Source organism: Microtus oregoni, unplaced genomic scaffold, assembly GCF_018167655.1.
Source record: "Microtus oregoni isolate MIOR12 unplaced genomic scaffold, Mior012 000121F_000, whole genome shotgun sequence".
NCBI lineage: Eukaryota > Metazoa > Chordata > Mammalia > Rodentia > Cricetidae > Microtus > Microtus oregoni.
In genome coordinates this window covers 1,929,816-1,955,810 of record NW_024544750.1, presented here as the reverse complement: position 1 = coordinate 1,955,810, position 25,995 = coordinate 1,929,816, and the positions used below count along the sequence as shown (strand labels likewise).

At 39.9% G+C, this 25,995-nt stretch overlaps 1 protein-coding gene and 1 pseudogene across 1 annotated transcript; both read left to right on the top strand.

The window, feature by feature from the left end:
• Positions 1 to 14,171: 14,171 nt before the first annotated feature.
• On the top strand, positions 14,172 to 14,585 carry LOC121444315 (protein FAM156A/FAM156B-like). Its single transcript, XM_041646134.1, has one exon. It carries the CDS (start codon positions 14,172 to 14,174, stop codon positions 14,583 to 14,585), a length of 414 nt encoding a protein of 137 aa, XP_041502068.1.
• Positions 14,586 to 18,945: 4,360 nt separating this feature from the next.
• Positions 18,946 to 23,258, top strand: LOC121444298 (annotated as a pseudogene).
• The last annotated feature ends 2,737 nt before the right edge of the window (positions 23,259 to 25,995 follow it).

Below are 25,995 nucleotides of genomic sequence, written 5' to 3'. Positions count from 1 at the left end.
GTGGATTACGTTGATTGATTTTTGTATATTGAACCATCCCTGCATCTCTCAGATGAAGCCTACATATTCATGTTGGATGATTTTTTTTGATGTGTTCTTGGATTCAATTTGCCAAAATTTTATTGAGAATTTGCATCCATGTTCTTGAGAGAGATTGGTCAGTAATTCTCTGTTTTGGTTGAGTCTTTGTGCGGTTTTGGTATCAGGGTAAATGGAGCTTCATAAAAAAGAGTTTGGCAATGAGCCTTCTGTTTCTATTATGTGGAACACTTTGAGGAGTACAGGTATTACCTCTTGAACATTCTGGTAGAATTCTGCACTAAAACCATCCAGTCCTGTGTATTTTTTGGTTGGGAGGTTTTTGATGTCAGCTTCTATCTCCCTGCAGCTTACAGGTCTATTTAAATTGCTCACCTGGTCCTGATTTAATTTTGGTAGGCGGTATCTATTTAAAAACTTGTTTATTTCTTTTATATTTTACTGTTTTGTGGAGTAAAGATTTTCGTAGTAGTACCTAATGATTCTCTGAATTTTCTCAGTGTCTGTTGTTATGTAACTCTTCATTTCTGATTTTCTTAATTTCGATGTTCTTTCTCTGCCTTTGATTAGTTTGGATAAGGGTTTATCAATATTGTTGATCTTCTCAAAGAACCAGTTCTTTGTTTTATTGCTTATTTGTATGGTTTTCTTTGTTTATATTTTGTTAATTTCAGCCCTTAACTTGATTATTTCCTTTCTTTTTTCTTTGGTGAGTCTGCTTGTTTTTTCCCCAAGAGCTTTCATTCATGCTGTTAGGTCATTGATGTGAGCGTTCTCTATTTTCCTTTTGTGGGCACTTAGTTCTGTGGACTTTCCTCTTAGCACTGCTTTCATAGTGTCCCATAGGTTTGGATATGTTGTGCCTTCATTTTCATTGAATTCTAGGAAAACATTAATTTCTTTCTTATTTCTTCCTTGAACCTGCAGTGGTTCAGTAGTTGACTGTTCAGTTTCCATGAGTTTGTAGCCTTTCTTGGAGTAGTATTGTTGTTGAATTCTAACTTTATTCCATGGTGATCTGATAAGACACAGTGCATTACTTCATTTTTTTTTTTTTGTATCTCTGGGTGTTTGCTTTTTTTACTGAGTATGTGATCAATTTTAGAGAAGGTTTCGTCAGATTCTGAAAAGAAGGTATATTTTTTCCTGTTTGGGTGGAATGTGCTAGTAAGTCTGTTGAGTCAATTTGATTCATTTCATCTGTTAGTTCTCTTATTTCTCTGTTAAGTTTCTGTCTGTTTCACCTGTCCATTTTCGAGAGAGGAGTGTTGAAATCTCCTATTAGTGTGTGTGGTTTGATGTGTGATTTAAGTTTTGATAATGTTTCTTTTACATATTTGTTTGTTCTTGAATTAGGGGCGTAGATATTCAGGATTGAGACTGCATCTTGAAAAATTGTTCCTGTTATGAATATGAAATGTCCTTCTCCATCTCTTCTGATTGATTTTAGTTTGAAATCAATTTTGTTACATATTAGAATAGCCACACCTGCTTGTTTTTAGGTCAGTTTGATTGGAAAACTTTTTCCCAACCCTTTACTCTGAATTAGTATCTGTCTTTGAGATTGAGGTGTGTTCCTTGTAAACAGCAGAATGTTGGATCCTGTTTTTGTACGCATTCTCTTAACCTGTGCCTTTTTATATGTGAATTGAGTGCATTGATATTAAATGATATTAGTGACCAGTGGTTGTTGACTCCAGTTATTTTTTTGGTGGTAGTGTTTGTGTGTTTCACTTTTTTGTGTTATGCTGGTGGGGGTTATCAGATGCTTGTGTTATTGTGGTTGTAGTTAGCTTCCTTGGGTTGTGGCTTTCATTCTAGTACTTTTTACAAAGCTGGGTTTGTGGATACATATTGCTTATATCTGTTTTTGTCATGGAATACCTTGTTTTCTCCATCAATGGTGAATGAATGCTTTGCTGGGTACAGTAGTCTGGGCTTGTATCCATGGTCTATTAGTTTCTGCAGCACGTCTATCCAGAAACTCTGGCTTTCATGTTTTCCATTGAGAAGTCAGGAGTATTTCTGGTAGGTTTTCCTTTATATGTTACTTGACTTTTTTCTTTTGCAGCTCTTAATATTCTTTCTTTGTTCTTGTAGTCATGTGTTTTCCCTTTGTAACATGAGTGCCTTTTTGTTTGGGTTTCTCTAATGCTAAGTTCCCACAGCCAGTTAGTCCCAGAGAAAATCACACAGAGTGTCTACATTTGTTATCAACTGATTGGCCCATTAAATCAGACTTCATATTAGCTCTTGTAATGTATATTAACCAATTATTCTTATCTATCTTAGGCTCAAAACATTTTTTGTCATGGTAGGTCATATCTTGCTTCTTCTGCAGTTTGGGCATGACTGGGGAATAATGGGTTTCTTCCTTCCAAGAATTATCCTGTTCTCATTGCCCTGCCTCTACTTCCTGTCTGGTTGTCCCACCTACCATAGTTCTGCCCTATCACCAGTCCTAAAGCAGTTTGTTATTAACCAATGAAAGCAATACAAAAAGAGAAGGACCTCCTACACCATTTCCCTTTTACTGTTTAAACAAAAGGGAAGGTTATAACATTAAGATAGTAAAATTACATATAACAAAACAGTGTTCAAGCAAGAATTACAGTTACAATATCTATATCGATTTTATCTTTTATAACTATAACTATCTATCGATTCAACTCCATCAAAGATTTCAGAATGATATAATATTACCTTTGTAAACTGGAAATGCATTATAAACAACTTCCAAAACTTCAGAATTGTCAGAGTTATCTTGCCTCCTGGACAGTCACTTAAAATTCGTCTGTACCGTTGGGGCATCCATCCTCAGCCTACAGGCCCATAGTATCCAGCAGACTTTTCCATGAAGCTGGAAATTTCAAAGACAGTTTAGTCACTTTCTTCTGTGTCCTGCAGAATGTCTCGCAGAGTCTTTCATGAATCAGGAACCCCGAAGGTCCATCTCACTTTAGGCAAGTTCAGCAGTCATCTCTCTGTGGGTCCTACGTGTCTAGTTTATGCATCAGTCCAGGCAAGAGCAGTTTCTTGCCCAAATGGCTAACTAGCTCCATAAGGAGCCTCTTTGATGTCCATCTTCCTCTTGAAGTAGATTGGTGTTGCCAGGAGTAAATGTGTCACACTGTCATGAAAAGTCCTATTTGTTTTCAAAACATTTAAAATGCCATATTCTGTAGTCTTTGAAAGATATCAAGAATACCTATATTGAATATATATCTATGCACATCTGGCGTATCTAACAAACATGACTACAAACAACTATTACAGATGACTATCAATTAACCTATATTTCTTAATTATACATTCCATTTTTAAATGAACTACACAATCACAATACCTCAATCAAGAGCAGAAATATACATATACATATAACAAAATTGACCTTAAACTTGTATCAATAAATCAAGATTTAAACCAATGCAAATTATTCATATCTATATCATATCTCACTTTAAATGAAAAAGAACATTTATAAATAATATTTGGGAATATGGTTGTAGTTTTTTTTCTGTCCAAATAGCTTCATGCTGTATGGGGGCACTGTTAATCATGTCTTTTATGGTGTATCCTATATGCTAGGTTCATCTCAGTCAGGAGTTGGGTGAAGTAATTTTCTGAGGGTGTTTAAGGAACAAGGGGCCCTGCTTTCTTTCAACAATTGCCTGTCCAATGTGGTAAAGTAACTCCACATAAAACCTGAGAGGACTTGCAAAGAAATTCTAGACACAAATATAGAGTTTAGCACAGCTGGAGGCATGTCATGGCTCCTTTAAGAGAGAATTTCCTGACTCAGCATCCGTAACAACCACCACAACAAAAGATGTGTGGTTTTAAAATGCAGCTTTCTGGCCTGTGCCGCCAGGACAAACTCCAGATCTTATGCATCAGTGGCTTTTGTGGGACCAGATGGTTTTGCACCCATTTGGGATTGAAAAGAAAGTACTCTGAGAACATGCCAATGGCTCAGTGCTCTCTGCCTAGGCACATAGCAGGATAAGTTGTACTAGGCATGCAGAAGCAGGAGAGCATGGCAGATTCCTGCCACCATACAGAGAGATGTTTCCAGGCCGTGCAGTGCTCTGTGTAGCAGATTTGGCTTTAAATGAAACAAAAAGTGTTATGTGTTGCATGTTCATTTTCCTTGTTGGGATGCTGTGTGCAGCTCCTGCCTGGCAGGCCCAGAGCTAACACTGGTGGTACTTCCACCATTTTAAAATTGGAGAGAGGCAGATCCAACATCCAGAGCAGCTGCAACTAAGCTGCTTAGCATTTGAAAAGCTCTTCAAGATAGTAGAGAATTACCGACAATGCAATAGGATGGATTCAGACATAAAAGAACTCTATATGGGTCATAGTGTTAGATAAATGTAAGTAGGCTTGGGAGACAGAAGAGTACAGAAAGTCATAAAATAAAGTTAATGCTTAAAAATGGGTAAAGTCTTTAAAGAGTCAGAATACAGATAGTTATAGTTTAAAAATAAAGAAAAATAAGCCACGTAAAAATGGAAAATTCACGTGAGTCTGAATTCTGTATACTATTGTGCTTTCTTTGAATTTTTTGACTGTAAAGGAGCTAAATGCAGAGAGACATTTCATTGTGTGGGATGGTAAGCAAAACCAGCATGTATATTATAAAGGTATAATGATTCAGAATTTGGGTCTAAGGATATGATGCTTTGGAAAAGAGGTTCCTCTTTTGTTTTCACAGAAGATGAGAACTTGTGGATTGCCGCCAGGCAAACATGGTTTGCTAGACCACACCCTACTGAAAGGTTGCTGGGAACACCCTCAAAAACTTACTTTGCTCAACTCCCGACTGAGGTGAACCTAGAATATAGGATACACCATGAAAAACCTGAATAGCAGTGCCCCCATACAGCATGAAGTAGTTTTGAGAGAAAAAACTATGCCCATATTCCAAAATATTGTTTATAAATATTATTTTGCGTTTAAAAGGGGATATGATATAGATATGGATAATTTGCATTGGTATGGATTTTGCTTTATTGATAAAAATTTAAGGTCAATCTTGTTATATGTCTATATTTCTGCTCTTTATTAATGTATTGTGATTGTGTATTCATTTAAAAATATAACACATAATTTGGAAATATAGGTTGTCAATGGATAATCATTGATAATAGTCAAGTTTGTAGTCATGTTAGTTAGATTTTCTAGACATACAGCGATATATTTAGGCATTCTTCACATCTTTAAAAGACTACAGAATATGGCATTTAAAATGTTTGACTAACTTAGGGCTTTTCATGATAATGAGATATGTCTGCTTCCAGCAGCAAAAAGCTACTAGAAGAAGAAGATGGGCATCTAAGAGGCTCCATATATAGTTGGTTAGCCATTTGGGCAAGAAACTGCTCTTCCCTGGACTTTTATATAAACTGAATATGAAGAATATGTGTAGAGAGAGGACTGGTGAACTTGCCTAAAGGTGAGATGGTCCTTTGGTGTTCCTGATTCATGAAAGAGTCTCTGAGACATTCTTCAAGATACAGAAAAAAGTGACTAAACTATCTTTAAAATTTCCTGTTTTGTGGAAATGTCTGATAGATACTATGGGCCTGTAGGCCAAAGATGGATGCCCCAACAGTACATAAGAACTTTGGGTAACTTGTCCAGGCAACAAGATGTCTCGGTTAATTTTAGAGTTTTGGAAATCGTTTATAATGCACTTCCTGTTTACTTAGGTAATATTATATCCTTCTGGAGTCTTTGATAGAGTTGAAGAATAGATAGTTATAGTTTTCCTTTGTTATGATAAAAGATATAAAAGTTAAATAGATATAAATATTATAACTGTAATTCTTGCTTGATAACTATTTATATGTAATTTTACTACGTTGAAGTTAAAGCCTTCCTTTCCTTTTTAAACAGAAAAGGTGAAATGGTATAAGAGGTCTTTCTGTTTGTGTGTTGCTTTCATTGGTAAATTAATAAAGAAACTGCTAGGCCTTTTAGGGCAGAACTTAGGTAGGCAGAGAAGACAGAATTGAATGCTCAGAGGAAGAAAGCAGAAGCAGAGATCCATCATGGAGCTGCACAGTCAGACATGCTAAATCTTTCCTGGTAAGCCATGACTTTGTGGTGAACACAGATTAATAGAAATGTGTTAAATCGTGATGTGAGAGTTAGCCAATAGGAGGCTAGAGCTAATGGCCAAGCAGTAACTTATTTATTTTTTTAAATTCATTTATTTATTAAAGATTTCTGTCTCTTCCCCGCCACCACCTCCCATTTCCCTCCTCCTCCGCCAAACAAGTCCCCTTCCCTCATCAACCCAAAGAGCAATCAGGGTTCCCTGCCCTGTGGGAAGTCCAAGGACCACCCATCTCCATCCAGGTCTAGTAAGGTGAGCATCCAAACTGCCTAGGCTCCCACAAAGCCAGTACGTGCAGTAGGATCAAAACCCAGTGCCATTGTTCTTGACTTCTCAGTGGTCCTCATTGTCTGCTATGTTCAGCAAGTCCGGTTTTATCCCAGGTTTTTCAGACCTAGGCCAGCTGGCCTTGGTGAGTTCCCGATAGAACATCCCCATTGTCTCAGTGTGTGGGTGCACCCCTCGCGGTCCTAAGTTACTTGCTAGTGCTCTCTCTCCTTCTGCTCCTGATTTGGACCTTGACATTTCTGTCCAGTGCTCCAATTTGGGTCTCTGTCTCTGTCTCCTTTCATCGCCCGATGGAGGTTAATATTCAGGAGGATGCCTATATGTTTTTCTTTGGGTTCTCCTTCTTATTTAGCTTCCCTAGGATCACTAATTATGGGCTCAATTTCCTTTACTTATGGCTAGGAACCAAATATAAGTGAGTACATCCCATGTTCTTCTTTTTGGGTCTGACTTACCTCACTCAGGATAGTGTTTTCTATTTCCATCCATTTGCATGCAAAATTCAAGAAGTCCTTGTTTTTTACTGCTACCTCAGTATCAGCCCGAACACACTGAACCTGATAGAAGAGAGAGTGGGAAGTACTCTACAACACCTGGGCACAGGAGAGCACTTCCTACGTATAACCCCAGCAGCACAGACATTAAGGGCCTCATTGAATAAATGGGACTTCCTGAGACTGAGAAGCTTGTGTAAAGCAAAGGACACTGTCACCAAGACAGAAAGGCAACCCACTGACTGGGAGAAGATCTTCACCAACCCCACAACTGACAAAGGTCTGATCTCCAAAATACATAAAGAACTCAAGAAACTAGACCGTAAAAGGCTAATCAACCCAAGCAGTAATTTAATGAATACTGTTTCTGTGTTGTTATTTTGGGTGTAAGCTCGCCATGCAGCTGGCACAAACAAAAGACCCACTTTCCTTCCAACAGGTTCTGTATGTTTTGTCTTTTGATTATTATAAGCGAGGGGATTTTTTTTTTTTTTTGATCCAGTCTATTTGGTGTTCTGTAAGCTTCTTGTACCTTCATAGGTATATCATTTTTTAGGTTGGGAATGTTTTCTTCTAGAATTTTGTTGATTATATTTTCTGTGTCTTTGAGCTAGAATTCTTCTGCTTCTTTCTTTTTTTATTTCTATTTTTTATATTTAAATTTATTTATTTATTAAGGATTTCTGCCTTGTCCCCGCAACCGCTTCCCATTTCCCTCCCCCTCCCCCGATCAAGTCCCCCTCCCTCATCTGCTCAAAGAGCAATCAGGGTTCCCTGACCTGAGGGAAGCCCAAGGACTGCCCACGTCTATCCAGGTCTCGTAAGGTGAGCATCCAAACTGCCTAGGCTCCCACAAAGCCAGTACGTGCAGTAGGATCAAAAACCCACTGCAATTGTTCTTGAATTCTCACCATTCCTCATTGTCCGCTATGTTCAGCTAGTCCAGATTTATCCCATGCTTTTTCAGACCTAGGCCAGCTGGCCTTGGTGAGTTCCCGATAGAACATCCCCATTGTCTTAGTGTGTGGGTGCACCCCTCGTGGAACTGAGTTCCTTGCTCGTGCTCCCTCTCCTTCTGCTCCTGATTTGGACCTTGAGATTTCTGTCCGGTGCTCCCATGTGGGTCTCTGTCTCTGTCTCCTTTCATGGCCTGATGAAGGTTAATATTCATGAGGATGCCTATGTGTTTTTCTTTGGATTCACCTTCTTATTTGGCTTCTCTAGGAACATGAATTATAAGCTCAATGTACTTTATTTAAGGCTAGAAACCAAATATGAGTGAGTACATCCCATGTTCCTCTTTTTGGGTCTGGCTTACCTCACTCAGGATAGTGTTTTCTATTTCCATCCATTTGTATGCAAAATTCAAGAAGTCCTTGTTTTTTACGCTGAGTAATACTCTAATATGTATATATTCCATACTTTCTTCATCCATTCTTCCGTTGAAGGGCATCTAGGTTGTTTCCAGGTTCTGGCTATTACAAACAATGCTGCCATGAACATAGTTGAGCATATACTTTTGTTGTATGATAGGGCCTCTCTTGGGTATATTCCCAAGAGTGGTATTGCTGGATCCAGGGGTAGGTTGATCCCGAATTTCCTGAGAAACCGAAACACTGCTTTCCAGAGTGGTTGCACAAGTTTGCATTCCCACCAGCAATGGGTGAGTGTACCCCTTTCTCCACAACCTCTCCAGCAAAGGCTATCATTGGTGCTTTTTATTTTAGCCATTCTGACAGGTGTAAGGTGGTATCTTATAGTTGTCTTGATTTGCATTTCGCTGATCGCTAAGGAAGTTGAGCATGACCTTAAGTGTCTTTTGGCCATTTGAAGTTCTTCTGTTGAGAATTCTCTGTTCAGCTCAGTGCCCCATTTTATAATTGGGTTGATTAGCCTTTTGCGGTCTAGTTTCTTGAGTTCTTTATATATTTTGGAGATCAAACCTTTGTCAGTTGCGGGGTTGGTGAAGATCTTCTCTCAGTCAGTGGGTTACCTTTTTGTCTTAGTGACAGTGTCCTTTGCTTTACAGAAGCTTCTCAGCCTCAGGAGGTCCCATTTATTCAATGATGCCCTTAGTGTCTGTGCTGCTGGGGTTATACGTAGGAAGTGGTCTCCTGTGCCCATGTGCTGTAGAGTACTTCCCACTTTCTCTTCTATCAGGTTCAGTGTGTTCAGACTGATATTGAGGTCTTTAATCCATTTGGACTTGAGTTTTGTGCATGGTGATAGATATGGATCTACTTTCATTCTTCTACAGATTGACATCCAGTTTTGCCAGCACAATTTGTTGAAGATGCTCTCTTTTTTCCATTGTATACTTTTAGCTCCTTTATCGAAAATCAGGTGTTCATAGGTTTGTGGGTTAATGTCAGGGTCTTCTATTCGATTCCATTGGTCGACTTCTCTGTTTTTATGCCAATACTAAGCTGTTTTCAATACTGTAGCTCTGTAATAGAGTTTGAAGTCAGGGATGGTAATGCCTCCAGACAATCCTTTATTGTATAAGATTGTTTTGGCTATCCTGGGTTTTTTGTTTTTCCATATAAAGTTGATTATTGTCTTCTCCAGATCTGTGAAGAATTTTGATGGGATTTTGATGGGTATTGCATTGAATCTATAGATTGCTTTTGGTAGAATTGCCATTTTTACTATGTTGATCTTCCCAATCCAAGAGCAAGGGAGGTCTTTCCATTTTCTGGTGTCTTCTTCAGTTTCTTTCTTCAAAGACTTATAGTTCTTGTCAAGTAGATCTTTCACTTCCTTGGTCAGAGTAACCCCAAGATATTTTATGCTATTTGTGGCTATCGTGAAAGGTGATGCTTCTCTGATTTCCCTCTCTGCTTCCTTTTCCTTAGTGTATAGGAAGGCAACTGATTTTTTGGAGTTGATCTTGTATCCTGCCACATTACTAAAGGTGTTTATCAGCTGTAGGAGTTCTTTAGTAGAATTTTTGGGGTCGCTTATGTACACTATCATATCATCTGCAAATAACGAAAGCTTAACTTCTTCCTTTCCAATACGAATCCCCTTGATCTCCTTATGTTGTCTTATTGCTATTTCTAGAACTTCAAGCACTATGTTGAAGAGGTATGGAGAGAGTGGACATCCTTGTCGTGTTCCTGATTTTAGTGGGATGGCTTTGAGTTTTTCTCCGTTTAATTTAATGTTAGCTGTTGGCTTGCTGTAAATAGCTTTTATTATATTTAGGTAGGACCTTTGTATCCCTATTCTCTCCAAGACCTTTATCATAAAGGGGTGTTGAATTTTGTCGAATGCTTTTTCTTCTGCTTCTTCTATCCCTATTATTCTCAGGTTTGGTCTTTTCATGGTGTCTCAGATTTCCTGGATGTTTTGTGTTAAGACATTTTTGGATTTAGTGTCTTCTTTGACCAATGAGCCTATCTCCTCAATAGAATCATTAGCACCTGAGATTCTTTCTTCTATCTCTTGTATTCTGTTGGTTATAACTGTCTCTGTAGTTCCTGTTTTTTTTTACCCAGATTTTCCTTTTCCAGAGTTCCCTTGGTTTGTGTTTTCTTTATTACCACTATCTCAATCTTCAAATCTTGAGCTGTTTCCGTTACCTGTTTGATTGCTTTTTTGTGGTTTTCTTGGGTTTCTTTATAAAATTTATTCATTTCTTCCAGCTTTTTGTTTGTCTTCTCCTCTATTGTTTTAAGAAGTTTTTTTTTACTTCCTCTTTAAAGTTCTCCATCATTTTCATCAAGTATCATTTAAAGTCATTTTCTTCTATATCTTTTGGGTTAGGATGATCAAGTCTTCTTTTTGTGTGTCTGCTGGGTTCTGGTGGTGTCATGTTGCATTTAGGATGTTGGAGAAGTCCTTATATTGGCACACTCCCATCTCCTCCTTATGTCTTATGTCTCTTATGTTCACCAAGTATTGGTTTCCATGGAGCTCACATGGAACAACACATTGGGGGTTGGGTAGATTGCTGTTTAGTGGACCAGCTCCCTCCTGTTGCTAGGAATGCTGAAGGTATCTGGGGAGGGGGGTCCCTGGCTTTTCTCCCATGTAGAGATTTTTGTGAGTGGAGGATCCGGGGTCCCAGGGCACTGTCATCTCATGTCTTATGTTCATCAAGTATTGGTCTTCATGGAGCTCACAAGGAATGATGCCAGAACTCTGCATTTTGATCAGTAGGTTTTTGCATTGATCTTTGTCTGTCACAAAGTTACATTTCCTTAGTGAGGGTGAAAGACTACACTTATCTATGGGTATGAGGAAAAGCACTTTGAAAGTAGTCAGGAATTATGCTGTTTTAGTAAAAGAGCAGTTGTAGAATCTCCTCCAAGATTCATGACTCCAGCAGGCTGTGCATTCTAGTACCAGACAGGATTTCTCCCTCCTGAGCAGGCTCGAAGTCCAAACTGGGAACTGTTGGTTACAGCTAAGGTATGTGTGTCAGTGCTGCACTATTTGGACTGTCATGCCAGGGCAGAAACTTTTGTTGTTGTTGTGCTCTCATTTTCTTTTGTCTTGGAAACAGGGTATTCTGTCTATATAGCCTTGACTGTCCTGGATTTTACTCAGTAGATCAGGCTAGGCTGGAACTCAGAGTTCACCAGCCTCTGCCTCCAAAGTGCTGAGATTAAAGGCTTTGCACCACCATGCCCAGCTCTGGCCCAGCACACACTGTTAAGTGAAGTGCTCAGGGCTAGCCTCACTGTGAATATTCTACCTCAGCAGATAGTTGAAAGAAGAGAGCGGTCAGGTGTAAAGGTGACAGGAGGATTAGCAAGATCAGGAGGAATGAATACAGGAGAGGTAGGAGAGATTCAGAATCTGGGGCAGGGCATTCACATACTGTGCTAGGCAGTGGGAGACATTGACATGGTAGGACGGCAGCTAACTACAGAAGCAGTTACAACTAGATGGCAAATGCTGTTGGATATAGGGAAGACTTTAGGTGGGATCTGGAAGAGCTGGTCCCTCTGTGAATGGAGACCTAATGCTTTGCTCAATTGGGGGAGCAGCGGGTGTGTGGGAAATATCTTTCATGTACCCACAAAAAAGTATGTGTTAGGTACTGGGAGTCTAAGGCAATAAAGCTTGTTGTTCTGATCCTTGGTATTCAGGAGTCAAACATCACCTGCTACATTTGATAATCCGAGAAGGACACAGTGCCCAGCCACCCATCAAAAGCATCTTTGTCTTTTCCAGTTTTTATTAGTGTATATTAATCATTAAAAGGGAGGCTTTCATTGTGTTACATATATGCACATAAGATAATTTGGTTCTATTTATCCCCATAACTACTCCCTGTTATCCCTCCTCTCCTCCCTTTCCCAATTCCTTCCTACAGCCACAATGCTGCTTCATGTAACTTTAATACACTATGTGTTGGCTTTTAGCTTATTTTTGACCCTTGTGGTTTTCATGAGGGGTATTTGTCTTTCCCAACCTGGCTTATTTTCCGTAAGATCCATCGTCTTTCCTCAACTACTGCAGCCTGTCTTTGCAGCCACGTGAAACCACCTTTAGTACTGGCACCACATTTCCCTTATCAATTTTTCCATGAACTGGCACCTAGGCTGAATCCATGATTTGGGTTCTTTTAGTAGTATGGATAGTCATGCATCTCTGTAGTAAGGTGCTTTTGGTTCCTTTGCTTTAAGTCCATGAGTTAAGTTAGGGCTAGACTATGTGGAAGTCCTATAGTAAATGTTTTGAGACACCTCCATAACTATCTCCGTGATTGTCAGACTGATTTACATATCCTGGTAGAAGCCTTCCTAGCTCCTTCAACCAAGCGCTGCACTTGGCCTTTCCATTCCTTTTTCCTTTATGAGTGTGTGAGTGTGTGTCTTTGTGTGCATGTGTCTATGTGTGTTTGTGTATTTGCATTTTGATGGGGTAGCACAAACATCTTTGATCACAAATCTTCATATACTAGTCTAGTTATTTCCCTGGTTTCAAAGGGAAGCTGCTGTCATTCCTAATAAGCTCCATTAGTGCTCAAGCCCTATGTGATCACTCATAGGCACTATACCAGGGAATGATAGGCTCTACTACCTTTAATACAGGTGGTAAATGAGTTCAGAGAGGTCAGAGAGCATGCCAGGAGCCAAATCATCTGTTAAAATTCTCTCTGCTCTATTTCCGGGCATCAACCGTTTCATGCCTGTATCCCAAACATGTACTCATAAATGCACCCATGGCTAAGAATTATAGTTATATAAACCCTGATAGCCCCTGCAATCATTGAATTCACTCCACTATATCAACTCCCCTTCTGTCTGTTCTGTCCCCAGTAATTACAGCTATTAGGTGCATGTATAGGCTTCCCAGAATTGGAACATGGCCTGTGTCTCTGTGCTGGGCCGTCCACAGCATTCTGTGCTCTTTAAGATCTGACTTGTGCTACTAAAAAACTGTAAGACATGGAACTTGCCGGCCAACCTCAATCTGTGTCCAGTGGTTTTCTCCTAGGGTTCATTTTGCTTTTCTCTGGTTTTCTCTTGTCTCAGCAAGGGATGCGAGATAACCAAGTATGGCCTGAGCTGCAGGTTATGTAGAGCACATATTGTGCCCAGGAATCTCGCACATTGATCCTCTCTGGTTGATGTGGCCATGGCTGATGGAGAGAGGGGTCCTTTGGAGTTGGATGAGGGGAGGTCTCTTTGATCGGTTCTGTTCTCCTGCCCAAGGAAGTGGGACTGCAAATGTATCACTGTTCTTAAGGCCTTAAGTGCTAGTGTTAGGAGCCAGTGTGTTTGTAGTCCCTGGAACCTCAAAGATGTCCTCTGAGACAGGACTCTTTCGAATCACATTTATGTGGAGGGACTGAGAGCTTATAGGAAATGTTAAAGAAGAGGCTAAGTGTGAAGCATTGCTTCCAGAGGCATCAGCATCTTACATTAAGAAATAGTGATCTGTGGGCTCCATGTGAAGGAATTCTGCCCTGCGGTTTTTTGTGGCACACATAAACAAGTACAAGGAAAACTGGGCTGAAACCAATGTTGCAAAGTCAAAGAGCACACTGTTTGCTTGTTGGTAGGTTGGTACCCATAAACAAAACAAAAGAAAAATGACTGCACAAAGTAGTTAGAACCTAAGGTTTCTATTGCTGAAACAAACCATCAAGGCCTCTTTTGAGATGTGATCTGTGAGTGCTGGTAGGTGCTCCAGGACTGTGTACAGAAAGAGCTGTTTTAAACAGGCCCTCTGTGTTTCTAATATGTGCTTTTTTTTTCTCTGAAAGAATGGACAAAGAGCAGCAGTCAGAGAATTCGAGATCACCCCTGAAGAAAACAAAACTAGTTAAAATCGAGAAAAAGAAACGTATTGGGTCTCCCTTGCCTCAGCAAGCTGAAAAGAAAAGAAAATCATCTTCCCCTAGAGTTGCTGAAGAGGAGATGTTCAAATGTGAATGCCGCTACTGCCAAGCTTGTATGGGGACTACGTCCGGAGTCTCTGTGGGGACCAGGACAGAAGCAACCTCTCATTCACCCTTCTCAGAAAAACTGATACAAGACTTCCATAACCTGACACTCAACCCTCGTTCCACCCAGCCCCCTGTTCTGCCAGAAGCAATGCAGACAAGTGAAAACAAATTGAATTTTCAGCGGAAAAACAAAAAGGGGTTTCAAAAGGTTCTCCCCAAATGGACAGAATAACTTTGGCATTGTCATCCTCATGTGAAGAAGATCAGAACCTACACTATCGTGCGTTTCAACATCACCAATCCCTAGGGTGATATGGTTTTGGTTGCATGGTCAGTAGGAGTATCAGCATCCAGCCTGGTGACAATAATACTTTCAGATGACAAGTTTCAAGTCTATCCCACAAATATAGCTGCCTTTTTCTTAGTAGTTTTGACATCCTCCCTGGGGCATTCTGGGAAGAGATACTCTTTGGCAAGGGCCACCACACAGCAGTAGTTCTATACTCCCAATGATGCTGTTTCCAAAACTTGAACAGGTTTTGACTCCTCCTTCCTTATGTTGTTGCCAATAAAGGTAGAACATTGATGTAGAGTGTATGTCTTTCTGTTTTCAAAACTGTGTCCATTCCATTTTATCGTTTGGAACCCAGAAGAATCACCAGGACTGACTGAGGTTTGCGTTCGTGCATGCGTGTGTGTATGAAATTTTTGTTTCAAATCCATTTTATCAATATGATGAAATATAATTCTTGTTTATCTAAAAATAATCAGAACATATTCTTTATGTAATTAGTCCCCCAGTTGTTTACCATACATGCTACACAACTTGAATACATGTTATAGACTGGAAGCAGGGCACTGGCACTGATACACAGGGTGTTTATACCTCTCTGTCACTGTATCATGCATGTAAATTCATGCAGTGATCACTGCACTCAGGTTTCATCTCTTCTGTCAGAAAAATTTTACTCATGTGAAGGCGTAAGTCACAAACAATGCCACACCAGTTTGGAATTATGATTAATAGGGTGGTATTTATTTAAAGGGGAAAAAACTTACAGATCTCTGTCCCAGACAACAGCCCTCTATGCAACCAGGAAGGGAGTCTAGTCACCAGTGGAGCAGGAAGTGAAGAGAGCAAGGAGAGGGAAGTGGCTGCTTTTTTAAAGGGAGAGAGACCACGCCCCAATGGGCTGGTATCTCAGCGGCTATAGGCTGGAGGAGTGGGAGGACCTCCCGCAACACTCATGCTGGTTTTTTATGATGACACCCAGCAGCGTGCTTCAACTGGGACAGCCATTGCATTGTTTGCTAGTTCCATTATCATTTCATTTCAGCAATGTCATAAAAAAATGGTCGGGGCTGGCCTTTTCCACTCACCACCATACTCTTAATTCTATACACTTGATTGCATATATCAAGATTCCATTTTGTGGGAATATCGCTTATGAGCACGCTGCTTGCCCAACATGTGTGGGCACCTAGATTTTATTCTCCAGCACCACACACACACACACACACACACACACACACACACACACACACCTCTCAGTTGCTACTACTTTTCATTGCTGTGTACCATACCATGATATGCGTGTGCTTTCAATTCTTTTTTCCACTCACTTGTTGGGGATTTTGGTTTCCATATTTTGGCTAGCTACTACAAGTAAAGCTTCTATAAGCAGGGAATGCAAAGCTTTGTGTGGAGAGAAGTTTTCTTTAGGGCAAAGATCCCAAAGCACAGTCTCTGGGGGACAGAGGCATTCACTAGGACAAAGACCCTAAACTACAAACCCTGGGTGACATGACAATTATAGATTTTCCTTAGTTTCATTTAAACATCCATCAAAACCACTTGTAAAACTCTGGAGGCCTGATCTGGGTGGTGATGGCATATGTCTTTAATCTCAGCACTCAGGAGGCAGAGGCAAGAGGATCTCTGATTTCGAGGCCAACTTGGTCTACAAAGTGAGTTTTAGGATAGCCAAGGCTGTTACAGAGAGTTACCCTGTCTTCAGAAAAGAAAAAGTAAGAGAAAAAGAAAAAGAAGAAAGGATCTCAGGGGTCCTTCTGTGACCTATATATTAAATATAGGATATAGAATATGAACTGTGGGAACAACACCTGCTATATATATCCAATATGCAAATGTTTTACTAGCCAAATAAAAATACTGCCCCCTTTTCCTTCAGTAACTGTGGGAGACTGAACAAACATGGCAGCATATGCTATACGCTATAAGTTTAGAATATTGGAAGTGCAAGAAAATAAAAAGCTTGATCTAGAGACAAATCAATTTTGTAGTGTTCACATGACATCAGAGGGCTCTGAGTTCAGTCTCTATTAAGTCAATGAAACAAATAAAGAATCCCAAAATTTTATGAAGTTATATACAATCAAAATTAAACCATTAGAAGTTATTCATGTTTGATATATGTAGAACAAACACACACACACACACACACACACACACACACACACTCACATTTCACTGGGGCAATGCATACCCCTAATCTGGTTCCATATACTTGCTGTGCTATTGTAAATTTCACGTCCCCCTTTACTGGACTCTGCTGAGTGACAATTACAGAGAGAGACAATTTAAAATGCATCCTATCAAGGAAGATATATTATTCACTGCTGCAACATTTTTGCCATTGTTTTTTATTTAATTTATTTAATTTATTTATTTCTGTCTCTTCCCCACCACCGCCTCCCATATCCCACCCCCTCCCCCAATCAACTCCCCCTCTTTCATCAGCCAGAAGTGCAATGTACACACATGCAAGTGTTGGCATGTGTGTGCTCATGTGATTTCGTTTTAGGTATAGGGCCCGGTGAGATTTCCACCATCCATGCTGGCATGTCAACTGATGTTGTCATTGTGTAGGTCTTGTTTAGGTGACCACAGTGTTAAGATTTTTATGGGTTCAGCTTCCCTGGCACATATAGAAGACACTTTTTCTTCGCAGATGTCCTGGTCCTCTGGACCTTACAATCTTTCTTCCCCATGTTTCAGAATATTCCCTAAGCCTTTGGCATAGGGGTTGTGTTGTTGATGTATTTGTTGGGGATGTGCCCCCACAATCATTCTCCCTGTTTTCCCAAGTGTGCATTCCTGTAATAGCCTCCCTCTGCTGCAAAGCGAAGCCCCTTCGATGAAGGGTGAGATGTACTATGCTCATCTATACACATAAGGATAAGTGTTTAGAATGCGCTTGGAAAGTGTCCTGGTCTAGGAAGTGGCAGTAGTGGGCTGCCCTCTAGTACCCATGCCCTCACTATATTCTAACACTTTGCTGGTTTGTTTTGTCTTTCATGTTTTTTTTTTTGTTTTTATTCTTCTCATTGTATATTGTTGTACTAGGTTTTAGGACTCTTTGTTTCCTTGTTTTTTGAAAAAGGGTTTCTCTGTAGTTTTGGAGCTTGTCCTGGAACTAGCTCTTATAGACCAAGTTGGCCTTGCACTCACAGAGATCTGACTGCCTCTGTCAGATCAGGCTAGATCTAGACCTAGATAGAGGTGGGCGGTCCTTGGGCTTCCCACAGGTCAGGGAACCCTGATTGCTCTTTGAGCAGATGAGGGAGGGGGACTTGATCGGGGGAGGGGGAGGGAAATGGGAAGTGGTTGTGGGGAGGAGGCAGAAATCCTGAATAAATAAATAAATTAAAAAAAACTAAAATCAATCAAAAGAAATGGAGAAGGACCCTTTATACTCATAACAGGAGCAATACACCAGGATGAAGTCTCAATCCTTAATATCTGTGCCCCTAATATAACAGCACCCACATATGTAAAAGAAACATTACTAGAACTCAAATCACACATCAAAACCCACACTGTAATAGCAGGAGATTTCAACACTCCTCTCTCACCAATGTACAGGTCAAACAGACAGAAACTTAACAGAGATATAAGAGAACTAACAGATGTAATGAAGACATTAGACTTAACAGACATCTATAGAACATTCCACCCAAACAGAAAAGAATATACCTTCTCCGCATCTCATGGAACCTTCTCGAAAATTGATCACATACTCGGTAATAAAGCAAACATTCACAGATACAAAAACATTGGAGTAACCACCTGTGTCTTATTGGATTACCATGGAGGAAAGTTAGAATTTAATGACAATTCCATCCCCAGAAAGCCTACAAACTCATGGAAACTGAATAGTCAACTACTGAACCACCTTTTAGTCAAGGAAGAAATAAAGAATGAAATTAAATTAAATTGAATTCCTTGAATTCAATGAAAATAAAGACACAACATGCTATAACCTGTGGAACACTGTGAAAGCATTGCTAAGAGGAAAGTTCACAGCACTAAGTGCCCACATAAAGAAAATGGAGAAAGCTCACATTAGAAACTTAATAGCACACCTAAAAGCTCTAGAAAAAAAGCAGACTCACACAGGAGGAGTAAAAGACCGGAAATAATCAAACTTAGGGCTGATATCAACAAACTAGAAACACAGAAAACAATCCAAAGAATCAATGAAACAAAGAGCTGGTTGTTTGAGAAAATGAGCAAGATTGACAAACCCTTATACACACTAATCAAAAGGTGGAGAGAGAACACTCAAATTAACAAAATCAGAATTGAAAAGGGGGACATAACAACGGACACTGAGGAAATACAGAGAATCATTAGGTCTTATTACAAAAGGCTGTATGCCACAAAATTGGAAAATGTAAGAGAAATTGACATTTTTTAGATAAGTACCATATACTAAACTTAAATCAAGACCAGGTGAACAATTTAAATAGACGTATAAGTCACAAGGAAATATAAGCTGTCATCAAAAACCTCTCCCCCCCCCCAAAAAAAGCCTAGGACCAGATGGTTTGAATGCAGAATCCTACCAAAACTTCCAAGAAGACCTATGTGTTCTACAAAATAGAAACAGAAGAGTCATTGCCAAACTCTTTTTATGTAGCTACAGTCACCCCGATACCAAAACCACACAAAGACTCAACCAAGAAAGAGAATTACAGACCAATCTCACTCATGAACATTGACACAAAAATTCTAAATAAAATACTGGCAAACTGAATCCAAGAACAAATCAAAAAAATCATACATCATGATCAAATAGGCTTCATCCCAGAGATGCAGGGCTGCTTCAAAATATGCAAATCTATTGATGTAATCCATCATATAAATAAACTGAAAGAAAAAAACCATATCATCATATCATTCCATGCTGAAAAAGCATTTGACAAAATTCAGCACCCCTTTATGATAAAGGTCTTGGAGAGATTAGGGATACAAGTATCATATCTAAATATAATAAAAGCAATATACAGCAATCTGAGAGCTAACATCAAATTAAAAGGAGAGAAACTCAAAATCATTCCACTAAAATCAGGAACAATACAAGGTCTACAGAGCTAGTTCCAGGACAGACTCCAAAGCCACAGAGAAACCCTGTCTCGAAAAACCAATAAATAAATAAATAAATAAATAAATAAATAAATAAATAAATAAATAAATAAAAAGAATCAATAGACCTTCTATACACAAAGGATAAAGAAGCAGAGAGGGAAATCAGAGAAACTTCTTTCATAATAGTCACAAACAGTATAAAGTATCTTGTGGTAACAATAACGAAGAAAGTGAAAGATCTATTTGACAAGAACTTTTAGTGTTTGAAGAAGGAAATTGAAGAGAATACCAAAAAATGGCAGGATCTTTAAATGATAATCAACTTTATATGAAAAAACAAAAAACCTAGGATAGCCAAAACAATCTTATATAATAAAGGAACTTCCAGAGGCATTACCATCCCTGCCTTCAAGCTATTACAGAGCTTCAGTAATGAAAACAGTTTGGTATTGGCATAAGAAAAAGAGACGCTGACCAATGGAATCTAATTGAAGACCGGGTATTAATAAACACACCATTGAACACGTGATTTTGACAAAGAAGCTAAAATTATACAATGGAAGAAAGAAATCATCTTTAACAAATGTTGCTGGCACAACTGGATGTCAACCTGTAGAAGGATAAAAATAGATCCATATCTATCACCATGCAGAAACGTCAAGTCCAAATGGATTAAAGATCTCAATATAAATCTGACCACACTGAACCTGATAGAAGAGAAACTGGGACATAACTTGCAATACATGGGCACTGGAGACGACTTCCTATGTATAATCCCAGTAGCACAGACAATAAGAGCAACAATAAATAAATGGGACCTCCTGAAACCGAGAAGCTTCGGTGAAGCAAAGGACACTGTCATTAAGACAAAAAGGAAACCTACTGAATGGTAGAAGATCTTCACCATCCCCCCATCAGATAAAGGTCTGATCTCCAAAATATATAAAGAACTCAAGAAACTAGATATTACAATTCTAAATAACCCAATTCACAAGTGGCGTACTGAACTGAACAGAGAATTCTCAACAGAAGAAATTCAAATGGAAAAAGATACATAAGGGCATGTTCAACTTCCTTTGCTATCAGGGAAATGCAAATAAAAACTAATTTGAGATACCATCTTACACCTGTCGGAATGGCTAAAATCAAAACCATAAATGATAACCTATGCTGACACTCATCCATTGTTGGTGGGAATGTAAACCTGTGTCACCTCTTTGGAAATCAGTGTGACAGTTTCTCATTAAATTTGGAGTCAAACTACCTTAGGATCCAGCAATTACACTCTTGGGAATACACCCAAGAAATGCCCAATCATACTATAAAAGCATTTGTTCAACTATGTTCATAGCAGCATTATTTGTAATAGCCAGAACCTGGAAACACACTAGTTGCCCTTCAGTGAAAGAATGGATAAAGAAAGTGTCACATCAACACATTAGTACACTAATCAGTGATAATAAAAATGACATCTTGAATTTTGCATGCAAATGGATGGAAATAGAAAACACTGTCCCAAGTGAGATAACCCAGACCCAAAAATACAAATGCGGTATGTACCCACTCATTAGTGGATTCTAGCCATAAACAAAGGACATTGAGCCTCTAGTTTGTGATCCTAGGAAAGCTAAGCAATAAGGTGAAACCAAAGAACAACATACATAGGTTCTCCTGGAAATTGCAAGCAGAGATGATCGTCAGGCAAAAGTTGGGAGCATGGGCTCACACTCTGCCACTGGTTTGTGCTGTGTGTCTTTCTGCTGCTCTTTCTCTTTGGCCTTCGCTGATCGCAATGGAAGAAGAAATTGCCGTGCTCCTCATTGACAATGACTCTGGCATGTACAAAGCTGGCTTTGCTGGCGACGATGCCCCCAGGGCCATGTTCCCATCCATTGTCAGGCGCCCCCGACACCAGGGCATCATGGTGGGCATGGGCCAGAAAAAGTCGTATGTGGGAGACGAGGCCCAGAGAAAGAGAGGTATCTTTTTTTTTTTTTTTTTTTTGAGTGAAAGCTCATGATTTTATTGTCTTCATAACAAGGTCAGCTTAAAACTGAATCATTTGGCCCTTTCTCTTCTTATCACCACCCAGTTCAAAATGCTTGCATCTCTTAATAGCCAGCATCCTCTTCGATCACTGGAAGAGAGGTACCTTGACCCTGAATTACCCCATCGAGCACGGCATCATCACCATTTGGGAAGACATGGAGAAGATCTGGCATCACACCTTCTACAACAAGCTGCGTGTGGCCCCTGAGGAGCACCCGGTGATTCTAACTGAGGCCCACCTGAACCCCAAAGCGAACAGAGAGAAGATGATGCAGATAATGTTTGAAACCTTCAACACCCCAGCAATGTACGTGGTCATTCAGGAGGTGCTGTCCCTGTAAGCATCTGGGCGCACCACTGGCATTGTTATGGACTCTTGTGACGGGGCCACACATACAGTGCCCATCTATGAGGGTTTAGCCCTTCACCACGCCATCTTGTGTCTGGACCTGGCTGGCCAGGACCTGACTACCTCATGAAGATCCTGACTGAGAGGGGCTACAGCTTAACCACCATGGCTGAGCAGGAAATCATGCATGACATTAAGGAGAAGCTGTGCTATGTTGCCCTGGATTTTGAGCAGGAAATGGCCACTGCTGCATCATCCTCTTCCTTGGAGAAGAGCTATAAGCTCCCTGTTGGCCAGGTGGTCACCATCAGCAATGAGTGGTGCTGGTGTCCAGAAGCTCTCTTCCAGCCTTCTTTCCTGGGCATTAAGTCCTGTGGCATCCACATGACTACCTTCAACTCCATCATGAAGTGCAACATGGACATCTGTAAGGACTTTTGTTGTAGGAGCTGCGGGGCTGCATTCCACCACCCAGCTCCCGCCACCGGCTAGCTTTACCTGAAATAACAACACACAAATTGTATTCTTTTAAACACTGCTTGGCCCATTATATCTAGCCTCTTCTCGGCTAACTCTCGCACCTGGACTAGCCCATTTCTAATAATGTGTGTAGCACCCCAAGGTGCGCTTACCAGGAAGACTCTAGCCTACGTCCATCCTGGGTTGGAGTTCATTGCGTCTGCCCTGGAGAGGGGAGCATGGCCTCTGAGCTCACTTCCTCTTCCTCCCAGCATTCTGTTCTGTTTACTCCACCCACCTATGTTTTAACCTATGAGGGCCAAGCAGTTTATTTATTAATTAACCAATGACCTTCCTCCATCTTTCAACTCCATGATGAAGTGCGACGTGGACATCTGTAAGGACCTGTACGCCAACACAGTGTTGTCTGGTGGTACCACCATGTACCCAGGCATTGCCGACAGGATGCAGAAGGAGATCACAGCCCTAGTGCCCAGCACGATGAAGATCAAGATCATTGCTCCCCCTGAGAGCAAGTGCTCAGTCTGGATCTGCAGCTCCATCCTGGCCTCACTGTCCACCTTCCAGCAGTTGTGGATCAGCAAGCAGGAATACGAAGAGTCGGCCCCTCCATCGTCCACTGCAAATGCTTCTAGATGGACTGAGCAGGTGCCAGGCATCTGCTGCATGAGCTGATCCTGAAGTATCAATTTGCCCCGGCAAAGGTACATACCTCATGCTAGCCTCATGAAAGTGGAATAAGCCTTTGAAAAGAAATTTGTCCTTGAAGCCTGTATCCAATATTAGCACTGGATTGTATAACTTGTTGCTGATCTTTGGCCTTGTATTCAAGTTAACTGTTCCATTGGTACATGTTTAATGCCCTGTATAAATCTTGATTTAGTCCTTAATCATGTGGTTTGGTCACTTGGTGGCTGGGGAGAGTGAGAGCATGCTGTGGAAGAGAAATCCCCCGCCTGGTGGATATGTGAACACCATGCAGTGATCTGTGCAGGGTATTAACTGACTGCTGACTTCCAGGATTTCTTGAGGCTAGTTACCACTTCCGTCTTGCCAGTTAACAGCATGGGAAAGTCCTAGCCTTAGGACCCAGTTCTGGTGTTTTCCCTCCTGACCGCTGTGGGTTGTTACTTGCCTTGAGTTGGGAATGTTTGCATTGACACCTGTAGTTAGGTACCAATTTGATTTTAATTTTAGAGTTTGTATCTGTCAAGCAAGAGCCCTGATTTAACTCTCCAGAAAGAACAAGCAAAAGCAAAAATAAAAACAGGGCTCAGGTTCCCCTAGTGTCACCTGTTAGCCCTTGAAGCCTTTCTTTATAGCCCATTTCCATTCCTTTCTGATGTTTGCCAATGCGAAGAATGTTTCTCTGCAAGGCACTTACTTCACCACCACCACATGTGGATAAGATCCAGAGTGAGAAATAGGAACCAATGAACAGAGCACCTACAGAGCAAGACCAGAAAACTGCCAGGAAACATTTCAAGCATTATGACTCCAGAGGCCTGGGTCCACCTGCAATATCACAAAGATTAAAAGACAAGACAATATGCCTCCTCCAGAGGCCAGCCACTGTGTTGCAATAGGCCCCAAGGAAAGCAATTTAGTTGAAACAGAAGACAAGGACTGGAAAGCAGAAGCTATAATATCTTCATAAATCTTAAAGAGGATGCAAATAAATGTATTAATAAAGACCATAAAATACAAATGGTTGAATAAAATATTAAAAATATTTCAAGACAATGAAGTAGAACTTAACAAAGAAGTAGAATAGCTAAGAAAACCCAAACTGAAATAATACTGAAAATGAAACCTCAGAATCAAACAAAAACTTCAGAGGCAACACAAACTGATTAAAAGACAAAGAAGGAAACCAATTTCCACCAAGAGCATTGATCCAAAAATATTCAATAAAATACTCAAAAACCAAATCCAAGAACATATCAAGAACACCATTCAACATGATAAAGAGGGCTCCATAACAGAGAAACAGGGACGGTTCAACATATGAAATTCCATCAATGTAAACAACCACTAAAAGAAAAATCCACATTATTATCTCAATAAATGCTGTAAAAGCCTTTGACAAAATCAAACACCAACACCCTTACATGACAAAAGCTTTAGAGAGATCAGTGATACAAGGGACATATCTAAACCTAGTAAATGCAATATACACCAAGTCAATAGCCAACATCAAATTAAATGGAGAGAAATTCAAAGCAATTTCACTAAAATTAGAGACAGACAAGGCTGTCCACTCTTCATATCTATCCAATATAATACTTGATGTTCTAGCTAGAACAATAAGAGAACAAAATGAGATCAATGGGATTCAAATTTGAAAGAAAGAAGTCAAAGTATCATTACTTATAGATGATAAGATGGTATACATAAGTCACCTAAAAAATTGTACCAGAGAAACCCTACATCTGATAAAGAACTTCAGTGAAGTGACTGCATGCAAAATTAACTTTAAAAAAGTAGCCCTCATATGTACAAACAATAAACAGTCTGAGAAAGAAATCAGGGAAACAATACCCTTCACAATAGCCACAGACAATATAAAGTAACTTTCTGAAAAGAGCACCAATAGTGTAGAGCACCAACAGCGTAGGCACTAAGATATACAATAAATGGGACCTCATGAAACTGAAACGCTTCTGTAAGACAAAGGATATAGTCAATAGTATAAAATATCAGCCTATAGAATGTGAAACAATCTTCACCAACCCCACATCTGACAGAAAACTGATATTCAAAATACAAAAAGAAATCAAGAACTAGACATTAAAAAATAACTCAATTAAAAATGGTGTACAGATCTAAACAGAGAATTCTCAATGGAGGAATATGAAATGGCCAAGAAACAAAGAATTTTTCAACACCTTTAGCTATCCGTGATTTAAAAATTAATGTATTTGAGATTCCATCTTATACTTGTTAGAATGGCTAAGATCAAAAACACTAATGCGAGTCTACACTGAAGATGATGAGGCAGAAGGGGAAAACTCTTCCTCTGCTGGTGGGATTGTCATCTTTTACAGCCACTTTGGAAAATTGAGACTTGATCTTGATCTATCTCAAGACTTCCTGGGCATGTACCCAAATGATGCCTAAGCATACCACAACAACACTTGCTCAACTATGTTCATAGCAGCTTGTACATGGATGCTTCTCTCCCACTCACCAGTGATGTGAGCCCACAGGTAAGAGACCATTGGATAGACTCATGGGAATTTGTACACTCCATATGAGAAACTCCACTTGGACAACATAGGGAAGACTTGTATTTTGCATAGTCATTGTCAATTAAGTAGAAATCTTGTGAAATCGTGACATTTCTCCCTTCCATAATATTCCAACAGTGTA

What these genes read in the sequence shown, in the direction of transcription:
- LOC121444315 (XM_041646134.1), top strand. Translation starts at nt 14,172, where the DNA reads ATGGACAAAGAGCAGCAGTCAGAGAATTCGAGATCACCCCTGAAGAAA.